Here is a 17,707-nt window from a genome sequence, read left to right on the forward strand (position 1 = left end):
CAGTTTTGACTGGGGCCTGCAGCACATTAATAGGTTCACTAAAGTCAGAAGATCAGCAAAGATCTTTACTTCAGGATAATTAAAAAGCAAAAAAGCTTAAGATAGAGTAAACTTAGGCTCTAGCTTACCACCACCTCTTCCACGAGCTCTTCCTGAAAATCCTCCTCTAGATCCCCACTGTTGCTGTTGCTGATACTGTTCCTTTGACATGGCTACTTTTATTTCACACTAAAAAAAGAAAAATATTATACTGAATCAAAAAATAATATTGTTTTGAATTCAGAATGGCCAATACTGTCTAAAATACAGCTGGCTAATCTGTTTACCAACTAAAACCATTAGTACTTAAAAAAATAATTATTTCTGTTATCAAAAAGTATTTGCTTGAAATACATTACTACATCCTACTTTTTAAAAAATGTACTTTGGTAAAGCCTAGACAAAAATTCACTCAAAAAAAAAAAAATGTTTCATCCTGGCTAGTTTGTCTCAGTTGGTTGGATATCATCTGAAAGGTGGCCAGTTTGATTCCCAGTCAGGACACATGCCTGGGATTACGGGCTCCATTCCAGGTTGGGGCCGTGCAGGAGGCTGCCGATTGATATTTCGCTCTCATGTCAATGTTTCTGTCTTTGTCTCCCTCTCCCTTCCTCTCTCTAAAAATCAATAAACAATATATTTTTTAAAATTAGTTCCCGCCTTAGCCTGCGGACCAAAGGATCCGGGGTTGATTCCAGTCAAGGACACATACCTCGGTTGCAGGCTCCTCCCCGGCCCTGGGCCCTAGTCAGGGCTCATGAAGGAGGCAACCAATCGATGTGTTTCTCTCACATCGATCTTTCTCTGTCTTTCCCTCTCTTTAAAAATCAATGGAAAAATATCCTTGGATGAGGAATAAAAAAATTAGTTTCTGTCTTGCTCTCCAATCAAAGCAAAAAAAGTTGATCAATGACTGTGACAAACAAGGAGCCAATGAAACATCTTTAAAGCACAAGCATGCCCTAACCGGTTTGGCTCAGTGGATAGAGCGTCGGCCTGTGGACTCAAGGGTCCCAGGTTCGATTCCGGTCAAGGGCATGTACCTTGGTTGCGGGCACATCCCAGGTAGGGAGTGTGCAGGAGGCAGCTGATCGATGTTTCTCTCTCATCGATGTTTCTAACTCTCTATCCCTCTCCCTTCCTCTCTGTAAAAAAATCAATAAAATATATTTAAATAAATAAATAAAGCACAAGCATACCAAAGAAAGCCTTTACAAAAAGCTGTATGATTATACTTTTAAAAAAGCTAGTTTTATAAGTCTGCAATTAAATGAAAGCTAACTTACTTTACTAAGTCCAACATTGTGGTATTTCTTTTCCATTATCTTCTTCACTGGTTCCTCTTCCTTAAAGGTTATAAAGCAGAATCCACGCCTCTTATTGGATTTGTCCATGGGGAGCTCTATGGATTCCACCTGGTATAAAAAAATAAGTTTTAATGCCTTAGTTTGCGCATTACTAACAATAAGAGCACAACTTTAGTGGGGATAAGTGCACAAAGAAAACATATATTTGGCCCTCAGGCTCTAATATGCTGTGTCCCTCTCCATTAATTCTAATCTTTGAAAAGAATCCATCCAATTAGAACATCCACTCTTACCTAAAATGTCTTCAAACATATTTATAAAAACAAGCATCACAGGGACTAATATTTGCTATCTAATTCAAAGGTCACAAACTCAAATGCCCATCAAGAACAAGTAGAAGGAAAGTCAATTTCAAGAAAAACAGAATAAAAGAGACCGCATTTGGGAGAAAATAGAGAGTGTTGAGGACCACTGAAAACTGAAGAACATATGATTGCCCAAAGTTTGAAACTTCTACTCCCCTTAGATGGCTGTTGCATACAAGAAAGCAGTTCCAAAGTTGCTTACTCTTATAAATATTTAAGAAAGCTAGATATTCAGATTTTTGTGGGAAATATTTCCACTTCTAAATACTATCAAAACATGCTTCAGTTGTAAATCAAGCAAAAGATGCCTGCAAGCTGTATCTGCAAACTATATTTGCAGCTCAAAGTCATATATTTCTCAGCTTTAAATCATTAATCCACAAAAGAAACTTCTATCTCACTATTTCACTGTCTATACTTAGCCTAATAAAATTTGAACATATACAAGCACTTAAATTAGAAGACACCAAACCCTATTCTTAATTCATTCTTTTCCTAATCTCAGCTGAACCATTTCCTTCTCTCAGGTAATCCAATCTGGATTTCTTCTTCATGTTGTTTTATTTTTTCTATTAACATAGTAAACTCTATGAGATAAGATTGTCTATTTCATCTTTTTTACCGTGCACAGCAGTGCTATGCATATAGTTCAATAAATGGAAAAATGCAATCATCCAACCTTTAAAGATCTGCTAATAATTCAAAATATCATTGCAAAAATAACTGCATAATGTTTAAAACTTCGAAAAACCCTTAATGTGACAATTATATTCCACTAATCTGGAAAGAAAACTGGGTCAAAATATCACATACCTCACCAAAACCACCAAAGTACTCCCTTATTTTCTCTTCAGGTGTATCTGGAGAAAGGCCACCAACAAAAATTTTTTTAACAGGCTCTTTTGTTTTCATGGCTTTGGCCCTTTTAGGATCAATCACCTTCCCATTCAATTTATGTTCTTTCTGATCCATGACCTAAGGAAATTGAAGTTTTTTATTTTAAATATGTATATCTTAAGTTCAGAGACTATTATTAACTTATCTAAATATAATTATAGTTAAATTAATATAGCTAAGGCTAGGTATATGTTGACTGGCTCATGATTAAACTGTCAAATTGTAGTGATGTGACACCAGTATTTAAACATAAAGGTAAGAACCAGGATGGGAGACCAAAATCAATAACTACAAAACATCATCTCTAACTATCAGCAATAGAGAAATGATTGCCTCTTCTCCTTAGTCCAAGTCAAAATGACTCAGTTAAGTTTCTTGCCTAGCAAATTTCCAAAAAAAAAACTGTACTTCTATAAACTTGTCCCAGCGCATCCTTTTTATTAGTCATCTTTTAAGTCTCAATATTTTTAAAGTTAATTTTAATTTAGTAGAGCCTGGCACACAGAATACACGTATTCAATAAATTATTTTTATACTTGGGCATATTTTTAAATTTTTTATCAGAACTATAGTTGGTGCAGTAAACAATTATTGAATCTAACTCTTCATTAAATGTATTGGCAAGAATTGTATCTCTTCATATTATTGCAAAAGGGAAAATCACAAATGGGCAAATTAATTTTATCAAGCTATCAACATTTTTAATTATTAATTAATCAGAACACATAACACACTACCTTATCTACACTCTCCGACTCTTTAAACAGCACAAAGCCAAAACCCCTTGATCGCCCTGTGATAGGATCTAACTTCAGAGTGCAGTCTACAACTTCACCAAATTTGGAGAAGTAGTCCTTCAGATCTTTCTTTGTAGTGTCCCAGCTAAGGCCTCCTATAAACATTTTCCTGTAAAGACAAAAAGCAATATTAAAATGCTAAAAACAAAAAACAAAAAAAAAACAAAAACAAACTTTGCCCTAAGTATCGACATCAATAATCTCCTTTTTCAGACTGCACCAATTTACTGGGCAGTATGTGAAAATGTCATTCTTCCTACATAACCACATATCAAGAACACCCTATTCCAGTTTTGGAAAGTTTTGCTTTATCACTGCTGCCCCTGCATAATTACAATATAGTGAGCAAGCAGCAGATTAAGTTTTTTGACTTAGCAAAGATAAATGTCTCCCCAAAGTAAAAAAAACCTGTACATTAAGTCTTTCTTAAATTACAAGTTAAATGTTGGTAACAGCAAAATACAGAATTTTAGCTTCAAATTTCCCTTCCAAACCTTCATTATACGTATAAAAAGGCTATTTATTCCCCACTGATCAGTGACAGCGTGTCTATGCTGAACTTCCTTTCTACTTAATAGTTCTCATTAACAAAACTCTTAGCACATACAATGGAAAATTCTAAATCTCACATCACAATTAAGTTGTTAACCAAGTTTTTTCACGTGAAGTCCTTAATAAAGACAAAAGTGATCATTTGAACAATTCAGTGAACAAAAAGAATTATCCATTGAAGCACAATCCACTAATTAACCTAGATGAGTTATTTACAGTAGAACCTCAGTTAACCAGCAATAAAATATGTAAACCGTTAAAATGCTAAAAGTGACTGGTGGTAAATAGAAACCACTAAGACACTTTAAGAACAAAAATATATATTACAAAAAAATTTATCTTTTTGTAAACAGCAAAAGGCCATAAAGCTCAGATCTAGCAACTCTGTGATCCTTTTTAGATCTGTGCCCTATGTCCCCCTCCACAAAAGAACTATCATATGACATACCTTCTACCCTTTAAAGAGACAGGACTGGAGATTTTTATTTTAAGGGTAAACTGTCAGAATTTGTTATGTGAGGGCTAACAATTTCATCAGGGAATAAAATCATCCTTGCTCACCGATTTATCATCTTTATAACTGGGGTGGGTCGGGGTAGGGATGGGGATGTGGTACTAACTTCCAGCTGTGGAAAGAAATTAAAGCAGAAAATATCAACATCTTGTGGGTTTTAAAATATTACCACTAAAGCCAATTCTTGCAACAAGAAGCCAATTTTATCCCTAGAATAAGATCTTGCTTCTGCTTCTCCCTAAAGATGCCAGATTAACTGAGGTGTTACTGATCTTACTATTTTACCCATGAACTTATTTTTACTTCTAATAACAAAGTTAACTTTTAATGAAAAAGAAGTCTTATTTAAGGCATACATTGTGCTTCCCACTTCAGGTCAGGTTTTCAACTTGTACATGTTTCTAGAGTTGGGCCATTTATACGCTTAACTTTCTGGATTTTCTCTGATAAAATTTCCACGCTTAAAATAACCTTTATTAACCCTTTTTTTGTATTTTATAATCAAATGAACATAACCAAAACATCCATGTTGTATAGGTTATTAACATTTATTGCTAATTCAATGGGGGGAGGGGGGGGATTGAGGTATTTTCAATTACATTTTCTTTCATTCAAGTAATACACCTTGTAATATCCAATCCTAGTCACTTAAGTTGCCTTAAACACCTTATTTTTTAACCTAAAGATCCAGAGAACTTCCTTCATAGATGAAAATTCATTACCAACATTTACACTTTCAAGGTTAGGACGTAACTCTTTTTAAAGATGAGAAAACTGACTAGTAAAGCAATGACCTCTTGCTCATTTATCCATTACAAGTTCCAGAACAGAAACAACTTCAAGCTGAAATTTAAATTTTAAATTACCAATTCTGTAAATACTAGTTTTTCACCAATAATTTAGGTTTGAAATTATTTCAGCCTCTAAATATCTAAGAAACAGACCAGACACAGAATTTTCTTGCCTTTCAACTTTAGCTTTTTAAAATAAGGCTTTTGTATTTGAGACAAATCTAGTTTTAATTTTATTTTACCAAGGCAATGTTTATATTGGATTATCTTAAACTAAGAAAAAAACAATCGCAAAGAAATAAATTCTAACACCAAGAATGAGGCATGTTCTATTATTACTCACAAGCCCCGAATGTCTTTTTTACAGCATAGGAAGTCAGTTTTCTTAAATATTAGATAAGCATACTAATTCATTAACTAGCCCTATAAAAGTGCTCTCCAAAGAAACTTCCCACCTTTAATAGTCTTTGGTAGAGAAGTCGTTAACTGTGTCTACCTTAGAACTGAAAAGGTCACTGAAGATGCTATCCTTCCTAATCCATCAAATTCCATTTTCAGAATATAAAATATTCTGGCCAACTGTAATTTATACATATTAAGATTACTATTTCTCAAAATATTTAGAGCAAAACATGTAGAAAACTTCAGCTATCCAGCACCTTTAAAGAACAAAAGCCAAATATTCCACCTTCCTTAAGGCACTGCCAGCCTTCCCAAATCTCTCTCCAACTGTTCTTTAGCATTCAATTATTTGGAATAAAATATTTTCATCTACAACATAACATCCTTCTGCCTTAATTAAGTAGAGTAATCATGATTTGACACTGTTCAGGTCAGTCATCCCAAATATATCATGCTACTATAAATTAGAGCTATTTATTAACACACTTAGTGCATCCCATGTCTTAGCAATTTTAACAAGTTACTTCCATTTTTGCCAGGTTAATCACCAGTTGCTGTTCTAAAAGGCCTTCCACCACCCATTTTGGTAGGATAGGTAGGTGAAATTCAAACTTTCCAAATTTTATGTAAAGTATAAGTAGTCTGAGTAAGAGTTTTAGTGGCTCTTCTGAGGCAAATGTATTTCCATTTGGTAAGCCAAAATTCACTTTTTCTTCTGCTCTAAGTATGGTTGCTGCATAACAGATTACCAGACAAGTAAATATACTACAATGAACACAAACTGTACCAAGTCCATTCGATCTGTGCTAAATGGAACTTATTAAATATAAATACATTCCATCTTTTATTCAATAGGTACACCAAAACATCACAGTATGGTACAGTAAAGTGTTATCTGAATTCTGGATAAATGGGAACTTATTTTGCCTCTTTAGAACATCAGCACTCTGACATGCTCTCCCTTAAATTGAGATGGTATAAGATGATACCAATTTAAAGTTTCTATGTTTTATATTATTGTATCTTGCTTAAAGCACAATACCTATTGTCCATCCAGATTACCTCTGCTGCCTTGAATACAAAGACTGACTTCCAAGATGCTGTCACTCCTGCAGAGATGTGCAAACACTTTACAATGAAGTACAGATAGAACGTCAGAAAAATCCTAAGCAGCCAAGTTATAACTACATCACAAGATTTGTTCAAGTAGCAACAAAAATGGGCTCCTAATGCTGGAATACAGTTTAAAATTTGATCTTTAGTTTTAAAAGTAAATCAATAACCCCAATTAAAATGCAGGACTCCACCTACAGTAATTTATTAACCATTTAGTTTTTGAATTCTACCTATAAGGTATTTAGCACCCCAAAGGCAATATACTATTCAATTTAGCACACCCACTCAACAATTGAAGTCTCTACTTTTACTGATATTGATTTTACCCCATATTACAGTAAATGACAGGCAAAATTTATATAATTGAGTGCAAATGACTTATCTAAATGCTATCCAGTGTCTTTTAGAAATTTAGGCTGCTTTGTAGGATATACTTTCGAGAAAATAAATTTAGAGGCAGTAAACCAAAATCCTACCTCTACCACTTACTAACTGTGACCCCAAAGGGGGAAAAAAATTCCATGATTGTTTCCACATCTATAAAAGAAAACAAAAGACTAAGAGCCTACCTTAAAAGGGCACAGAACATAGTCTGATGCTCAATGAAAATAAGTTATTATTTAGAAGTGGTAGAGCACAATCTAAATATCTAAATATAATTTAAAAAAGCCTTTTTCATGTATTCAATGGCATAACTTAAATCTGCATAAACTATATGACATTTCCAACATTAAGAGGAAAGGTCAGGATGAATTTTATATAATGGATCCTAAGATTATTTTCAGACTTAACGCAGAAATTTTTAAGTATCCCATGTAAAAAAATGTATATAGAGTGAAAATCAGGTTGTCTAAGACTAAAGTTTAATTCCAAAAATCATCTTATGACTACTGTGTCTCTACATAAACACCAGTCTGTACTCTACACCAGTTAATGTTAGTAAGGAATAATTTCAAAATATAAAAGGCAATACATATGGAGCAGAGCTGGTTGGTGGGAAATGCTCTGATATAATACTTCTATTTTATTCCCCATCTAAGGAACTTTTTCTCTGTACTTTTGAGGTCATTAGGTTTAACATTCCAAAACCAACAGTATTTTATTTCAAGTTACTTCCCCTAACAAGTCTTTAGTGTGAAATATCTTATTCAAGGTAAAATTATAAGCATCATTAGACTTTCAATTTTGAAATAGGGAACCCGCTCCCCGCCCCCGCCCCCCACCACCAAATTCTATAACTCTCAAACACTTCCGAACAAATCACGATCAATGAAGTACGTGGTTTCATAACAAGTTCTGACAGTTTAAAAAATACGACAAAATGTAAATGTGATTTACATTTCAAGTACTTGACTAGCCAATCACTGTCACCTTTCAAAATGTTACTCAAGCATACCACTAACCTTTATTTAGATAAATTTCCTGGTATTTTATCACTGTAGTTATTCCTTTAAAATCTTAAATTAAGTATAATGAAATCTCACCAACACTTTTTTTCCCCTTAGAAATTATAGATTTTAAAGCCACCAATTACCTATAATGGAAGGGATGGGTTTACTTTTTTCAACTAAATAGTATCACATTAATCATTTTAGATTCTGTGTAAAACATACCTTTAGAAATAGTTTACAAACTTTTAACAAGTCATTATAAAACATTAATTTTTCTAGCTTAGTATGTTATTAAATGTCATTACTTTATACTTTAGGATGAACTGAAATGACAAAAGAAAACTAAGTTGAAAACATAATAGCTAATAAACTAAACATGAAAGGTTTTAAATAAACTTTAAATGTTATAACCTCAAATCTCCCCTTTTTCTTCATTTCATTCCAAGGCAGGAATGACATCTTGTATTTTTACTTTTCAAATAAACTCTCAAGTTTTGTAAGTCCAATCTACCTAAGGGTTAAGGAATAGGGTTTCCTTAACCTAGAGGCTAAGGTTCTGGTTAACTGAGATTACTACATTTACTATTCTATAACAATATGCATTGGAAATCAATTTAAATATCAACACTAAACTCAGAAAATGATTTTTATCTTTACTGATGAAATTTAAGAATCCTGCGGTTCTTTAACTTTTTAATAGTATAAGGGAAAAATTATAGAAGATTCATCACATGACATTGTTGGTTGCTTTTTTATTACTTGCTAATAGTTTTCACCTTTTTCAAAGGGCTAAAGGGGGATTTTTCTAGTTTGGGCTTTGTGATAGTTTCAAGTCTAGGTAAGCAGGAATTTACAGAACATGACCCAATACTTTAAACTATCACCCTAACTATTGGCCAAACACTGCCAATAAGTCTTCCCACCCCACCCCAGTCTTAAATATCTAGCTCCAATGTACAATATAATACTCCAGAAACTAAAACATGCTTACCTTTACTCCACAGGAGTAAATCACTGGCAGTATCTACTATTAAGACACAGGACAAATACACACAAACTGAAAGCAAGCTATGTAGTCAATCTTCCTGTGAGCAGTTGTTTCCAACACATAGATCAGCAAACCAAGTAACAAACATGTTATATTACCTGAGACCACACTGTTGGAAGTGAAGTAAGAGAAACAGATCCCACGCTTCCAGCATCCAGTTCAGTGCCCTATCTACTAAAATGTTGAAGCAGAACTAAAGTGAAATAAAACTTTGAACTAACAAAAGTTATGTTTCACTCCATTTGTGAACTTGCACACATCTGAGGTGCACAGCTTTAAGTAGAATAGGAAAAAAGTTCCTTTTTACATGTTTTCAAGTATGGCATGTATCACTTGAAGACTAAAATGAACCATCCTACATGTTGGTCATAAATCACAATAGAAAAGACTTTCTTATATTAGGGCAGCCTTAAATGACAGAACACTCAGGCAATATAAAAACTACACAGTGAATAAACAACTAGTTTATAGATGTCACACGACTTGAGGAAAAACAGGCTAAGGCAAATATATTTATCTCAAAAATGAGCACCGAAAAACTTCAATATTCTCTAATTCCAAACCCAAAAGGTCAGGTGATTTTTATAGTATCTTTTATGTTCATTACCTCAAGATTTGGGGACATCAATTGTTATAATTTAAACACTGGAAACCTGTCAAAGGTTCCAAAGAATGCTATAATTCAAACCCCATCTACTCAGGGTCTCAAGTTTACTGACTCAAAGGCCAGTAAAGTTGGCATGAGACTGTTCTAAAATTGTTTTACAGAGCAAATAGTGTTCAGAATGCCCCAAAGCACCAGCGTATACTATGATCTCGAATATTTAAAACAAAAACGTATAGTCCCATTTCTTAAAAATTAAAAGGAGAGAACCTATAGCAGCATTCACAAAATTTCCAAACAGGCTAATCACACTAGAGTTTATACACTAATGATTAGATCAAACATCCTATTATTAGAAAAGTATTGCTATGATAACTGAATAGAACTATTCTGCTTCCTGCCCAATCCAATGCAAACCAGTCAATGTACCTATTTTGTAAAAGTATCTAAAAGCTAATTATAGTTTTCCACTGAGCATGAGAATTTAAAAATTGCTTTGCTACATGGCATGTCCATTTTGCCAGACACTAATTTTCGAGCATCTATCTTAACGGAACTGCAGCCCTGTAGAGAACATGAGTCCATACCCAAAGAGGAAACTCCAATGCAAAAGCTTCTTAATAAAAATTAAGATATTAAAGTTGGAAAGATTAAAATGAAGTGAATTCAGGAAGGCATTTTATTATGAAAATAATTACTCCAAAAGCCCATAGTAAACTGTGGACACATCTATTCGAGGTATGTAACAGGCATGCCCTCCTCAAAACAGCTGTTTAGTCTTATATTCAGATTTTGAGAAAACTTTTAAGTCTACAACACAATGATTTTAAAGATATTTTAGGATGAAACTGTAATCACTTTATTCCCAAGTTAGAATTACAAAAGAAATACATGCAGAAATGTGTTTAAGAAATTAAATTTACATGATTTTATATCTAGTAAGCAGTCTTATCCTCACTATTGAGACTATTATGAAATTGCTGCCCAATGTCCCTCAAACAGGAAGACAAGGAAAAAGAATAGATAGGGTGGCCAGTGCACAGACACAAAAAAGTTGTTTAATGGTCTTGAGATTTCTTTTTGTTGTTCAAAAAGTAAAACAGTATTATATTAATAGGATGAGGCTGGGTGGGAAATAATTTTAAAAGGTCAAATATTAAGACTTTAAAAATGAAAAGCATTATTTGTTAAATGTAAATTTGCTTAAAGTGCACCTCCTATTTTCAATAGGTAATAATCAGACTGAATCTAAAACTTTCATTAAACTATAAATACTTAACTGCCCATTTTTCCTGAGAGGTCACTCAAAAAACTTGTGAAGTTATAGTATTAGGTAGCAAGGCAAGTATAATTCTTACAAGAGTAAAACAATAACCTAAGTTTATGGTCCTTTCAAATTACTGAAAATAATTGCTTACACAAGATTTGGAAATATATAATGGAGTAGAAAAACCAAGTACAGTTATCCTTTAATCTTAGTGTGTCACTATTAGCAGTAAAGTATCAGTATCAGAGTATAATTTTCATCAGAAACATTTTTATTTTTTATGTCCAACTCTGACCCCAGTTTCTTCTTTTGCTTTTCCCTTTAGACTATTGCTGCTTCCAGTCTGCTTTATCTCCAATATAAAACTGGACAGATTTCCGTGGATGAGAATACAGTAACAAGAAAAGCTCAAGTTAAATGTTATCCCAACTGGGCTCTTTGTAGAATGTAATTTGTACAGATAAGTCAGCTATCAACAAATTACTGACCCTCCATGCTCCAGTAGTGGTGGATAAAAAAACTCATGGAAAACTCTAATATAATCCTAAAGAAAGACTGAGCTTTAGAGAAAAGGAATAATATAAAAAAACAGTCAATCTACTAGCCTTCCAAAGAAAAGTCATGCAACTGTGAACATGTCAACCAACTGTAATTAACATTCCAGCCAAATCACACAAAATAAAAAATCTAATTTAAGAGCTGTAGTGGAAAGCCACATCAGCCCACCTTTGAATAGTACATATCAATTCTTAAAGGTATATTTGTAAATAAATAGGTTTGGTGATAAAATACAGTTTTGCACAATATATACACAATGCTACTTTTAAAATTATTTTACTTTTGACATCTCCAGAATATTTCAGTATTTAACATGCAAGACATTTTAAACACAAGATTTTATATCAAGTAACCTTCACACTTAGCATAAACTTATAATTCCAAAATTATCTTTTTCTTAAGAACAAAAATAAAATTAGAAATTTGTTGTTTTTTCTTGCCCAGATTAAAAAAAAAATCATTACTAATTATATTAAGCTTTAATTGGCCAAACCACAATTACATGCATTACCACAGAACAAAAACCATGTAATAGCATCAGTTTTGCCCAAAGATCACTCATGATACCTAAAAAGGTTTTATATCCCAGGTACAAGATATCCTACTGTACTAATGTCTAGAATTTCCTGGGGAGTCAATGGGCAACAAACCAAAACACAGCCTCTCCAAGTTATGACTATTGAAACCTTTATAATACAGAAATAAAATGTAAAAGTTTTACCATTCTTCCCGCTGTGCCGTCGCTGCTTCAGAGTGTCGTGGGGAGGAGTTTGAATGGCTAGGGAATTAACAACCGGTACAGCAACCAATCAAAATTCTAGTTTTAGTTTTTGACATTGTTAGGGTTAAAAACTTTAATTAATTTACACTTCAGTTCAACAGTAGATAACTACAAAGGCAGCTACTTTGTGATTTGAAAAATCAAGGTTAACAGGAAGCCTGCCCCAAACAGCAAGTTATACAATTACTCATTTTGGTACCTCTGCCCAAATAACAGAATTCAGAAAACCAAAACCAAAATAGTAAGGCTTAAGTTTCCAAATATTTAACATATCCCTTTCTTAAATTAAGCTATACATTATCCAAGATTAATTAAGAAAAGCTAGTTTCCTATCCCACCTCCAGTCTCCCAGTCAGCAGTCAGCAAACAGCCGGACAAGTCTGTCTGGGCTTAGATTAAATCCTGTACTCCACAGTGCTTCTCTCTCCTCCCTCCAAATCTTGTGCTCTTTCCCAACTGCTTTTACCTTCCAACACTTTTCCCCTTGTTATAATGAAATAAGTTCTCACACACACACTACAAAAAGGATTGGAAGCTTAACCCAAGATCGGTAGTAACAGGAGTTAAGAAAACCCAACCAAGAACCCCGATTTAGTCCCTCCTGCTAACTCCCGCTCCCAAATGCTGCATTTTAATATCTATTAAGTGCAGCTTTAAGTAAGGTGCACAACCATTTCCAATGGGAGGTAGCAAGTTACTATTTAAAAACCTGCAAAACAAAAAAGTTATGCCATAGCATAAGACAGGATTTGTTCATTTTTTAAAAGGCTGGTGGGCCTCCTGTAACAGTGGGTAAGAGCAGGAAGGAGAAATCAAGAGAGACCAAAAAAGGATCCTGGGCCCCGGGTGGGGAAAAAAGGATTTTGTAAAAAAAAATGGAAATGGCACAGAAAAAGTAAAGTGGGTAAGAGTACCATCCGTAGGAACCATGGGGGAACCCAGCAGCTGAGAGCGAGAGAAGGGTGCGTGGTGAGTGCAGCTCGGCGGGTGGGGGCAGGGCAGCCCGCAGCCCGAGGCAGAACAGTTCCCGTCCAGGGCCGGCCCCGCCGACCGGGAACTGACCCAGAGCCCGTGGGGCAGAACCAAGGCACCCACAGGCGAGGCGATTCGGGGACTTTCGCCTCGTCCAATCTGTCCCCTAGGCTGAAAAATAGGGGCTAGGGTAAGCAAGCCGTTGTGCGATAGTGTACAGTAAAAAAGCGAAGAGATCGAGGCGAAACTTATTCAAAATTACTAAAAAATAAATAAATAAAAATCGGCCTGAAGCCGAAACGGGAGCACAGGTGGAAGCCTACACGTTCCCCCAAGCATGTACTTTATAAAACAATCGCATCGTCTCGGGATGCTGGAGTGAGTCGCCCCAAATAAACCTTAGTTGCATAAAGGCTTGGTATCTGTTTGCGTTTTTTATGCCCTGGGACTTCAGAAACGGGGAGCAGTCAAGACTGGGGGTGGGGGGGGAAGGTGCCCTCGACAGGCGGGAAAAAATCCTGGCGGCTAAGTCGGTGGGAGGAGACGCAGGGCAAGGGAGGGAATAAGGGCGGGCCGCGGAGCAGCGTGGTGATGGCTAAAGGTGGAAACGTGTGTGATGGGGGAGGGGGCGGCGGGCAGGCACGGGGCGAAGGCAGTGAGCGCCCCCGGGGATCCCCGCGGCGAGAAGAGGGGCAGAGCGCCAGGCGGCTGCAGGGGGACCCGGAGGGCGGGCGGAGAGCCGGAGCGAGGCCTAATGGCGGGGAGCGGGAAGGGGGAGGGGGGAGAGTTGGGCCTGGCTATCCCGGGCCGCCCCTTACTCACCCTTCATCCTCCTCGTTCTTACTGGCATCGATCTTCGCCCCCTCCGACTCGGCGCTGCTCCCTTCAGTGCCTCCGGCCGCGGTTCCGCCCCCGGTCCCGGCTCCGCTTCCCGCCGCCGCCGATGCCCCTGGCGCCGCCGCCACCATGGCTCCCTCCTGCTCGCCCGCCGAGCCGCCTACCGCCGCCGTTTGCCGCCGCCGCCGCGCCGTCGCCGCCGAACTGCTCCTCCGACATCGTGCTACTGCCTCCGCCGCCGAAGAGACGACACCCGCCGCCGCGAACCGAAACTAGCAGCAAAGTAATCCCCGCCGCTGCCGCGCGCCCGCCGTACCGCGCGAAGCACACAACAAGGCAGCGAAGGCGCGCGCGGCTGCGAAGGCTCCTGCGCCTCTCCCTGGCCTGCCCGCCTCGCCTCCCGCTCTCGCGCGGCGCGCACTCCCGCTCTCGGCCGCGGCACTAAAAAAGAATCGGCAGCAGCGGCGGCCGCGCTTGCCTCCTCCTCGCTTTAATGGCGCCGCCGCGGACCACCTAAAATGGCCGACGGAAGAACGGCGCGTCCCGGTCACGTGACGCGCGAGCGCGCCCTTTGCACCTCCCCCGCCCCCTCGACAGCTATTTTTTTTTTTTTCCCCCTTCCTCCTCGGTCCCGCCTTCTCGCTCCCTTTTATACCTTCTGGCTTGCGCCGCGCCGCACAGCGTGGGGCCTTTAAAAGGAACCGGAAGTGGCGTTCGATAAGACGGCCGCGCGGGGACCATCGAGAACAAGGAGCGCGGTGTCGGAGGCGCGGCTAGAGATTTCCCTTCCTCGGCCCCGCCCCCCGGGGGTTCCGGGCTGGCTCCCACCCCCACCCGACCTGCACTCCTCCGCGGCGGGCGGGGGCCGGGCGGCCGGCGGGAGTGGTACGACCGTGCCCGGCGCGCCTGCGGCGTGGAGGTGGGGCTGGAGACACGCACCCGCTGCCCCGTCAGTCCGAGCGGTTCCCCGTCGGAGGAAGGAGGCTTCCCCGCGGTGCGGTCTCCGAGCCTCCTCCGCTCTGCCCGGAGCGGCGCCTGGCGATGCCCCGCTCGTCGCCCGGCCGCGGCGGCTGCGCGCGGGCACGGACTGCGACCGCTCCGCCCGCCGGCGTCGCCCGGGTGACATTGAGGTTTCCCCGGCGGCCGCCTCCACGCGTGCCCACCTGCGGCGGGCGGGCCGAGGCCACTGGCGATTAGTTCTTTCTCGTTTAGGATGGGTTTTCCAAAGTGAGAGTTTTCCGTACCTGCTTTTCTCCTGAAAAGTTTTCGTCTAACGAAGGAGGTAACTTGTGTGTTTTAAGGAACAGGGGTGGTTTTTGCTTTGCTTGCTTTCTTTGAAATCCTGAAACCTTACCACGATTATTTGAAAATACTGGGAGTTGGGAAGTGTTAGATCAGCCCAGGGTTCATTTCATTTTAATGACTTTTAGTCCTTGTACTAATAGAATATATAAATGCTGTGAATCATCTTTACAAGGTGTCCGAGTTTGCGGTGTGGGAGGTCGGGGTGTGTCTTTTACACACCGCTAGGCGTTTCGTGCAGGGTAACAGTAAATGTCTTTAATAGACCTGTTAGAAATCCCAAATGCCTTGGCTGGATTATTTGGGCTTTGGGACTTGCAGGTTCATGCAGTACACCCAGAAGAAAATACAGTTTCTAGGTACTTCTTTACTCAACAAGTAATTATTTGCTTGTTTAGCATGTGCCCAGGAGTTGGGGAAACAAAGATTAATGCAAAATACAGCAAAGAACTCTGAAGAGTTTAAATATTTGTTTTCTGCTCTGTAATTAAATGAACACTATCCAAAAATCTCATAGGAAGATTAAAAATACCTAATTTTCATTATTAATCAAGTTAGCAAAATTTGCATTACCGAATAATCAAAACTCAAGAGTACAGATCAAATTCTGAAAGTGCCCTAAAAATAGAATCTTACTAGTACAGTGGAGGGAATATAGTCGATAATATTGTAATAACTATGTATGTTTTTAAGGCAGATGGGTACTAGACTTATCATAAGTTATATAAATGTCTAATCACTATTCTATACACCTGAAACTAATATAAAATTGAATGTTAACTGTAATTGAAAACTAAAAAGAATATACATATATATTCTTACTGAATTACTGTATTAAGCAAATCACACACAGGCAATGTCAAGATCAGGTATGTCTCCACCTGTCAAAATAGTAGGTAAGGAGCCCTAACGGTTTGGCTCAGTGGATAGAGCGTCGGCCTGCAGACTGAAGGGTCCCAGGTTCGATTCCAGTCAAGGGCATGTACATTGGTTGCAGGCACATCCCCAGTAGGGGGTGTGCAGGAGGCAGCTGATCGATGTTTCTCTCTCATCGATGTTTCTAACTCTCTGTCCCTCTCCCTTCCTCTCTGTAAAAAAAATCAATAAAATATATATTTTAAAAAATTTTAGGGAATATTAAATAATAGTAAATACATGAATAAATATAATGTTAAAAAAAATAGTAGGTAAGGAGAAAGTAGGTATTTGTACTCAAGCCAAATATTCCAATTTAGAGACAACTAAGGAGATCACCTGAAGGGAAGTAACTTGAATCTTTTCTGTCTTCAAGAGAGGATTCTTTTGCTCTTACAACAGCTTTGGACATGCCCCACCAAAGTAATAGGCTTTCCCAAAAGGTTCATTTTAATTTACATGTCGGCCAATTGTTTCTGGACTTTTTGGAATTGATGTAAAAAAAAAGGAATAATTTTAAAGCTAACACCTTTACTGTATACTACATATGTATGATGCCATATCACTCCTGTCTCTATATATTATGGTCCAAATCTCTGCACCCTATGCTCCTACATCCAACCAACATTCCTCTTAGGACTCACACTTTCAATCCTAGTTCTTTTCACATTCCTCATCTGCCCAGTAAACTCCTATTCATCCATCAAAACCCCAATCCAATGTTACTTTTGTGAAACTTTCCCAGACTCCCTGAGGCAGAATTAATCATCCATTAACACAACCCTTAATCCTTACTTCTGTTATTATAAGTATGTAGTTGTACTAGATCATGAGTTCCTGGAGAGCAAAGATAATGTATTCTGTGTATCTTAGGGATATACATAAATGTATACGGAGTAGACTAATTGTCATATAATTGTCAGTTGAATTATAGAATGACAAAGTACTAGATATTTCCAATCTGTTATGTCTTTGAGGAAAACTAAGTATGCTTCCAAGGAATTAAAAGGCTTTGCTTCCCACCATCCCATTTCATCTCTGGCATAAAAACACTTTCTCAGACTTCTTGTTGATATGTGAAGTTCCTTAAGAAGGAGAAAACCAAACTTTTATTCCATAATCACAGGTAAGAATTTAATGTTTAAGTGACTGAAGATTATATATTGGTACTGTCTTAGAGCAACCCAAACCACTGCCAGGAAGCAATATCCCCTCTCAGAGTCCATGATGTCAAAAATTCCATTGCTTCAGG

The 17,707-nt window shown here is 38.0% G+C and overlaps 1 protein-coding gene across 1 annotated transcript in view; it reads right to left on the bottom strand.

The window, feature by feature from the left end:
- The window catches only part of HNRNPD (heterogeneous nuclear ribonucleoprotein D), a 17,432-nt gene extending 2,828 nt beyond the window's left edge, over window positions 1–14,604 (bottom strand). Inside the window, 8 exon segments of the mRNA XM_006084535.3 lie at window positions 1–16; window positions 129–228; window positions 1,326–1,454; window positions 2,525–2,686; window positions 3,346–3,514; window positions 12,370–12,426; window positions 14,224–14,411; window positions 14,413–14,604. The exon segment at window positions 1–16 is cut by the window's left edge and continues 131 nt beyond it. Of these exon segments, the coding sequence (XP_006084597.1) occupies window positions 1–16; window positions 129–228; window positions 1,326–1,454; window positions 2,525–2,686; window positions 3,346–3,514; window positions 12,370–12,426; window positions 14,224–14,411; window positions 14,413–14,457 (866 nt within the window). The 5' untranslated portion in view covers window positions 14,458–14,604.
- Window positions 14,605–17,707: the final 3,103 nt, after the last annotated feature.

Source organism: Myotis lucifugus, unplaced genomic scaffold (assembly GCF_000147115.1).
Source record: "Myotis lucifugus unplaced genomic scaffold, Myoluc2.0 scaffold_12, whole genome shotgun sequence".
Classification (NCBI taxonomy): domain Eukaryota; kingdom Metazoa; phylum Chordata; class Mammalia; order Chiroptera; family Vespertilionidae; genus Myotis; species Myotis lucifugus.